This window comes from Phoenix dactylifera, chromosome 2 (genome assembly GCF_051530095.1).
Source record: "Phoenix dactylifera cultivar Ajwa chromosome 2, Ajwa_hap1_PhDact_Kaust_v1.1, whole genome shotgun sequence".
NCBI lineage: Eukaryota > Viridiplantae > Streptophyta > Magnoliopsida > Arecales > Arecaceae > Phoenix > Phoenix dactylifera.
In genome coordinates, this window is record NC_143191.1 from 40188617 (window position 1) to 40197247 (window position 8631).

An 8631-nucleotide genomic window follows, 5' to 3' on the forward strand; every position below is an offset into this window, starting at 1 on the left:
TAGGTCTAGTTGAGTTAGATTTAGTAAAACTAGACCCAATCCAGAAAATGAAATAGGTCCAATTTTAGAACCCAATTGAGCCCCTTAGATTCTTTAAATCAGGTCGGATCGAGCCTAAGCAGGTTAGGCTGAGTCGGGTTACGAGTTAACCCGACCTATTTGCAGCCTTAACCACCATAATTTTGCATGTATTAGTTTTGAAAACCTGAGTTCAAACAATTATAGTTATTTCACTATGAAACACAATTAGAAAGGAGCTTACTTGATCCAACTACTAAGGATTTTAGTAGCTTGATAAGTTGGTACATTTCTTCCTCTTCATTTTCTAAGCAATATGAATCAGCCTTCGATATTAGTTGGATTTTGAAAACAGGGACAGACTTTTGATTGATTGTTTTGTGCAAATAAAGAACACTTTAGACACATTAAGGCTATCATGATGCCCTAGAATCCAACGACCCCCATGCGTTACATCAATTCTCACAAATTACACTATAACCACCTCATGCCATGTGGAAGATTTTTTTTTTCTGCATGAATAATGGGCAACCCCAACATCGCTCTTTAAAAATTTCCCATCGCATGGAATCTTACAATGTAGTTGATCTTAATTCATTAAGACATAAAACTGAATTCTACCCATTTATTCATAATATTTTCACGCATAATTCTAAGTCCAATTTCTTGCCCCAAGAACATAATCTATTAGCAACCCCATTCAATTCCCACCTAATCCATCACTTCTCTGATCTATCCATAACTTTTTCGACATTCCTGCACGTCCATCACTTCTCTGATCTTCTACAGCATCTGATGCCTGTTTGGTTTGACATAAAGTAAGGTAAAGCCATAAATAAGTAAAACAGGGCAAAAACATTAAAGCATGATTTTTTTTTTTTTTTGGGATATCACAGTCGAACCATTCACCCTAATGATGTTGTTTGCTCCTTTGGGATCTCGCTAACCAAACGTTAAAGTGAAAAAAAAATACCAACCTAAAAATTTACACCCTTCTATTTAAGAGATCCTATTGGCTCTTTTTCGGTAAAAAAGAAAAAGGAAAAGTGGAAACTGTCTGTGTGTGTGGAAACTGAACCATAAAGCAAAGAACAGAGAGAGAACTTTCGTGGGAAACCCCAAAGCCAACATCGGACGGATATTTGAAGAGAAGAAGAAGGGAAGGAAGGTTGCAGAGGAGGAGAGGAAGGAGCTGTTTTCCTAAAGAGGGGATTCGTTGGAAGCTTGGGAAATGGGGGGTGGAGCGTCGAGATGGAGGAGAGCAGCCAAGAGGATTGGGTTCCCCTGCGCCTCCTTCTCCGTCGATGCCACCCCCACCACTCGCCGCCCCTCAAAAACCGTAAGCTACACTTCTCTTTCCTCCCATTTTTCCTCCTTGTTGCTTTCCCCTGTTAAATTCTTCTCTTCTTCGTTTTCTTCGTCTTTTTCTCCTGTTACAGTCGCAAAGTCCCTGCATTTTCTCTGCCGAGCTTCGATTTTTTTTATTTTTTTTATTTTGCCCTTCCCCCTCTGTTTCTAACCTCACGGTTCTCCAAAAAGATTAAATTTTTCAATGGATTTCTACCAAAGTTTTTTTTTTCCGTCTGATCTAAGTGACATTGCTGCCATTTCCTCTGCTGAGTTTCGAATTGGATTCTTCACAAACTCTTTTGGTAGAAAGTCACATTTTTGTCTAAATTATTCCAAGAAAAAACTGTTCTTTTTGGAATGATTGGCCTTAAATTTTATTCTTTCCTTTCAAGTTGGTTGGTAACTTTCCTCCCCGTGATTTTTTTTTCAAAAAATTGGTTTTTTTTATTTTTTTCCCTTTTTTAAATTTCCTCCATGGTCTGTGTTTGGTTCCTTTCTTCTTAAATTCCTTCTCAAGGATTTCTTGCTTACTTGCTCCCAAAATAAAGGAAACCATTTCTAAAACCTAGATTTTTCTTAAATTCTCCTCTTTCCTACCTTTCATAAATGATTTCTACTGTTTACCAAAAGAAATTTACTGTTTTTTTAGCAATGGCTCCATTACTATTTTTTGGGTTCCTTAACGTTTCCCAACTTTTTTCTAAATTTAATTTAGTTTTCCGGCAATGGCATGCAAATGCAGATCTCGTGCTCCGCGGTGAGTGTAACAGGAGACAAGACGGAAGAAAAACCGGAGGAATCCGGACCCACCGCGGTGTCTGATAAGGTATTCCATTCTCCCTTCCTTTCTGACCGCTTTTTTTTTATTCGAACCCCTAAGCCTGGCGCTACAATTATGAGCTTTAAAAATATATAACCTCTTCGACAAATCAAAGTTTCACACTGATACATAGTATGGTAGTTTATTGGGGTTTGGAAATCCTCATTGGGTTTTCTGGCGCTGATGCTGAAGGGTATGTTTCAGTTTAATTAGGAATCTTGCAGATACGCCCCTTTAATTTTTAGGGCTCCTGGAATTGACTTAATATATTCAAGGAGTTCAAACTCGATGACAATGCCCTGTAGAAAAATATACTAGTTTTATATATGGGTAATCAACTTGCAACCCAAAAAAATTTATTCAAAAATAGTGGAAGTAAAAATATTAGCAAAAAAAAAAATATTCAAAAATAAATAAATACTAAATTAATTAGTTTTTGGCTCTCTCAGAAAGAAACCTCATGCTAGGCCCCCCACAGCCACAGCGGCTAGGTTTCATTCATCAAGTGTGTATCTTGATGCACCGTTATGAGAACCAACGGCTGTGATTTGCCGTATGCAAGTTATTCGCTGAATGCCAGGCTGCAATGGTGGTTGTTGCATGTAGCGTAGATAATAATTTTTTTATTTTTTTATAAATATTTTTTTAAGAATTCAAATTTGTATATATATATTTTTAAAATTTATATTTATTTTTGTATCTTTATAAAATATTATTTTTGCATGAGTGCCTCTAACATAACAATCTTCTAATCCTGTTAAAAAAATAATATTTATTTTAATTAAAAATAAAGTAAAATATTAAAATTATTTTTTTTATTGCGAACATTTTATAAATAATTTTTTTCATATCCATTCATTAAAAATATTTTAATTATTTTTTTATTTTGAAAAGATATTCATACAAAATTTGATATTAAAAAAAATATTTATAAAAAAATTAGTTTTTTCATATTACAAGATAAAAATTATCATCATTTACTAAAAAAACCAAAGATATCAGTATTCCGCCTCAATATATCTAAAACTTAATATACTTAAAGTGAATTAGCACTATAAATAAATTGCAAATAAAATAAAAATATAACAATTGAATTTCAACAGTCATGTACTCTAGAGGATTGATCTGCCATGTACTTAAAAACACAAGGTGATAGATAGAATACGCAATCTAGCTTGAGATTATAAGAATATAAATAATATTATCTGATAATTTACGAGAACCAACTGACCGGACTTTGGCATCACACAGCTAATAATGCTAGTGCTCCGGTACCGGGGACCACCCCCAGCTCAATAAGTGCAAGCCCGTGGCCCTCTGATCCTGATCTTCCCGCGTTGATCAGCGGGACACGTGGCCGGCATCCTTAATCCATCCGCAAACCTCCTCTCAAAGCCACCAAGGTGGTAGCCCAGTGGTACTGGGCGGAGATTCTAACCTCATGGTCCCAAGTTCGAGTCGCTGCGGCGACGATTAAAATATGGCTTCGGCCACTGCTTGAACATGAGGTATAGGACCGCTCTTAAACTGCCAGTAGTCAGGATAGTGCCAGGTGTGACGCACGTGGGACTCGAGCTAGAGCCTAGAGGGTAGCTGAGCTGGGCCCACGGGTGGGAAAGACATGAGTAAATCCGGTCGGGGTGTCCAACACACGGCCATTTCTCCCTGCATCGAACATTCTCCTAGTGGAGCGGAGGCCCAATGGAGGTTGCTACGTGGAGGTGGGCTTGTTCTTTCCTCCCCCTATCCCTTTTTATTAGAAAAAAAAAAAAAAGAGAGAGAGAGAGAGAGAAAAAAAAAAAAAAGAAAAGCCCCTCTAGAATGAGAGGGTCTCAACCACCGTGGATTAAAAACCGAAAACAAGTTAAATATCAGACCTGGAACGCGAGGGACGAGGAGGCAGCTGGCTACAGAGAGTGGGCCCACCCTCGTAACTACCAAGTTGGTCTCCACTTGGTGGTGGGCCCCGCACTGAGCCGCTGCTACCCACGGTCGCTTGCAGTGCGCCCCAGCCGTGGTGCGAGTCAAAATTAGTCCTTTCGGTGGGACCATGGGATCGGAACATCCTGACCTTCCATTCCAGAAATAGTCCTCCTTTGGACGGTTCATCCCCCTCGATTGGACGGTTCTGATGAACAGCCTCGTCGCAAAAGGAAGATGGAGCGTTCCCGGTTTTCACGGCTCTTGCGGTATAAACTCACTGTATACGTTATACCGGATCAAGAAAGGCAATGATTACGCGTGGGCTATAATATTCCCGGTACTCTCTCACGTGTCAACAGATGTATGGCGGCATTACTTACAAATATTTCGGTGACTTTTTAGATCAGCATTCAATTTAATATTATTAAAAAAATTCATGAATATTCTTCTAAATATAAAATTTTGCATGTATATCCTCTTTAAATTAACATCTATATGTATACCTTCATAAAATATTTATTGTACTATTATATTTCTTTTATTCTTATTTTTGTATAGTCAAAAAAAATTAACGGTTATAAATTAAATAGCTAAAATATTTTTAATAGGTATATGCTAAAAAAAAAAAAGAAGCTCATGATGGAAGAAAATATTTTATTTTATTTTTTATTAGCATAAATATGGTTTTAATTAATGATGTTAGAAGAACTGTTATATTAGAAATATTTGTGCAAAAATAATGTTGGCAGAAATAAATATAAATTTTAAGAGAATATTTACGCAAATTTTAATTTTTAAGAAGATATTTATGTAAAAAATCCATATTATTATTTATAAGTACAATTACATATCCATGCAGTACACTCACATACGTATATATCTGAGTATGTGTATTTAGTGTCGTTATACTAGTATCATAAGCCATTACATGGTATTAGGACTCATAACAGCCATAGCTTTATACAGCAACTCAATGATTCAAGTCAATAGCCATCATCATTTGGTCAAGATAACGTTGTCCAGATCATAATTGGCACTAGAAAATAGCCTACTTCTTACATACGATTTGAACTTAGAAAATCATTGCATCTGCAAAGACAACTAAGATCACTCACTCCCATCCTTCTTTCTACTTTCTTCTTCTTTTCTTTTCATTTTTTATTCTCTTCCTGAGCCCGGCAGTATTGAAGCTTGCCGCGTCTTCTAATTGCAGAGTCTATGTGCAATATGCCTCGAGCCTCTCAGCAGCGGCGGCGGAGGTGGAGGCGGCGGCGGCGATGACAGCGGTGGTCAGGCGATCTTCACAGCCCAGTGCATGCATGCGTTTCACTTCGTGTGCATCGCATCCAATGTCCGGCATGGGAGCGTGACGTGCCCCATCTGTCGAGCTCACTGGTCCCAGCTCCCGCGCGATCTCACCATCCCCTCCTCCCACCATGCGGATCCCATCATCCGCATCCTCGACGACTCCATCGCCACATCCCGCATCAACCGCCGCTCCTCCATCCGCACCACCCGCTACGACGACGACGACCCCATCGATCCGGACACCGTCGCCGAATCCACCCACCCTCGCCTCCTCTTCGCCCTCATCCCGGCCCCGGTGCCGTGCAGCCACGGTCTCCACGCTCATTCTCCATGCGGGCACTTGATGTCGTTGCACCACCAGTATCATTTCACCAGCCCTTCTACATCCGTGCTGGTTCCGCCCGGTACGTCGCCATGCAAGCAGAAGAGGGTCTACCTCTCGGTAAAGCTATCGCACCAGCGAGCTACTGATCTCGTGCTGGTGGCGAGCCCCAACGGGCCTCATCTGAGGCTCCTCAAGCAGTCCATGGCGCTTGTGGTCTTCTCGCTGCGTGCCGTTGATCGGTTGGCCATCGTCACCAACTCGGCTGCCGCCACCCGTGCCTTCCCCCTGAGGCGGATGACGTCGCACGGAAAGCGGTCTGCCCTTCAGGTCATCGATCGCCTCTACTACCTAGGTGAAGCCGACCCCGATGAAGGGCTTCGCAAGGGGATCAGGATACTCGAGGATCGGGCGCACCAGAATCCACTCTCTTGCATCCTGCACCTCTCGGACAGCCCGACCCGAGCCAATGATCTGCAGGTCAACGTCCCAATCCACCGGTTCCATGTCGGGCTTGGGTTTGGGATGTCGAATGGGGTTGTGATGCACGAGTTCGAAGAATTCTTGGTGAGATTGCTTGGAGGCGCGATCAGAGAGACCCAGGTGAGGATAGGAGGGGAGGGAGGAGTGGTCAGGCTTGGAGAGCTAAGGGGTGGGGAAGAAAAAAGGATTCCATTGGATTTGATGCGTGATTGTGGGTTCATCACTGTTGGTTATAGCTTCATCGAAGGAGGAGCAGATGAGAGGCTGAAGACAGGGGAAGTGGTGGTAGGGATAGGGGAGAAGAGTGAAAGAAGCCATGTTGGTTGTGAGTTGGGTGGGAGAGATCTGAGCATTGGAGGGAGGAGGAGCAGCTGTGTTGAGCGATGGGACTACCTCGACCCGTTCATGGCACGACGATGGGCAAAGCATTTGCATGGATACAAGGCTTGAGGATGCTGAAATGTTTCGAGAACGGTTTGAAGTACTGGCCATGAACACCACCAAAGGTTCATCCCTGCACTCTGAAATTTTATCATGCAACGCAACTTCAACAGGATTTCGGCTTCTGTCCATGGAAAATCTCCCATCAACATCAGTTTCTAATTTTCTTCTTCTTCCACCAAACTACATGTAGTCTTTTCTTTCTTGTATTCCTCCCCCCATTTCTCTATTATTTTAACTACCGTGTGAGTGTGGATTTCTTCTTCTTTTTTTTTTTTTTTTTTTTTTTGTAAAAGCAGGCTTCGTATGCAATATCTTGTTTCACAGGTTCCTCTCTAAAACTTATATTTTATAATTCCTTTTTTTTTTTTCCTGGGTAACAGCAGAGCAGGTGAAAGCACTAACATTAAATTATATGAAGTCTAAGACTTAGCAAGTTGAATAAAGATTTAAATGTATTACAGATATTATGATAGAACCAGAAGCACATGCCAAGAATGAAATCTTAGTGGTAGAAGCACAGAAATTGAACCATTTTGCTATCCATGCCTCAGAGGGAAAAATTACATGCATGACTTGATGAGGTCAGCTTTTTTTTTATAATACTAAAATAGGTATTTCATACTATATGATTATGGATATAATTAATAAAATTAAAACATAAAAGGTCCCAGAATGTCCGAAGCAATTTTTTCTCTTTGGCCTACATGATACATTCAGAGTGATTCGCCACGTAAACGGTTTATGATATTATTTATTTTTTAAAATATTTATATATTGTATTATTTATTTTATTTAAATACATGCTCGGTTGAAGGCTATTTCATCCCTATCCGGACCACGCCTGGCGGCCTCCTGAACATCTCTCAGGCTTAATGAATGTAAGATGTGACATTTGATTTGTAAGTGTCTTGCAAATAAGACAATAATAGATCAAATTTGCAGTGCATCACACATCAATCATCTTCCAAGCTCAAACCACTGCCAAAATATCTGACATCAAGATTGCTTTCCAAAGCATCTTAAATTACCATTCTATTTGAATTCCTGTTGTGTTGATGTGTTGCTGCTGAAGTTTCACCTAATTATGAAATGCCATTCCGCAGTCTTATAGAATTAAGAATGATTTTTCAGATTTTTGGTCAGCTTTTCTCATTTCTCTTTTCAAAACACTTGTTAATTTATTGAACATAGAAAACATATTTTTGTTATTATCCTTTATTTTCTTTTTAGAAAAATTGATTCCATAGGAAAATATGATTTCTCAGTGTCTTGGGGAACCCATCACTATAAATGGTTAAATACCCCTGTGTGCTCTCTTTTGATAAAAATGGAAAAATTAATAAAGCTTCTCTTCTACTCTATTGTTCCCTTTCCATACGGTGAATTCGACCCAACCCTGGGATTGGCAATGCAGCAGCTACTTGGTAGAGTCCTTAGTCATATTGTCTCGAAGACATCCGTGTAGCCATTTTTATCCCTTCTAGTTTTTCTTAGCATCCAAATTCTTAATTTTTAGTTTTCAAATTGATAATCACATTCAAAATTCTATGATTAGATGTACTTTTATTATAGAGTTTGTTTTAGTCTTTTGCAGTTCCGTTGGATAATTCTAAAGTTTGTGCTACACCCTCCAGCTTATGTCACTTGGCTCAGAGATTAGCCAAGCTGAGGTTGATCATTTTATCTGAAGCTCGACTTAAGCTCGAGCAGATGCTCAAATATACAGAGCCAAGCCAATTAGGGTACACATAGGTCGTGTTGGTTTGGCTTAAAGGGACCCGATTCAATCCCAATTGATTCTTCATTTTTGGAATAGGAACCAAGCCAACCAATGTCAGGACCCAACCCGACCCAACCCAATAACAGAAATGAAGCTTAGCCAAAATACATGGAAAAGATGAAGTTATCAGAGAATATGATAAGGAAAAATAACAGATGAAGCCTCTCGTGATTCCCGGGCACA

At 39.8% G+C, this 8631-nt stretch overlaps 1 protein-coding gene across 1 annotated transcript; it reads left to right on the forward strand.

The window, feature by feature from the left end:
- The first annotated feature begins 1054 nt into the window (after nucleotides 1-1054).
- LOC103710661 (E3 ubiquitin-protein ligase WAV3-like) lies at nucleotides 1055-7006 on the forward strand. Its single transcript, XM_008796508.6, has 3 exons — nucleotides 1055-1357; nucleotides 2111-2194; nucleotides 5325-7006. The coding sequence occupies exons 1-3, from the start codon at nucleotides 1250-1252 to the stop codon at nucleotides 6672-6674; spliced, it is 1542 nt and encodes a 513-aa protein (XP_008794730.2). The 5' UTR covers nucleotides 1055-1249; the 3' UTR covers nucleotides 6675-7006.
- Nucleotides 7007-8631: the final 1625 nt, after the last annotated feature.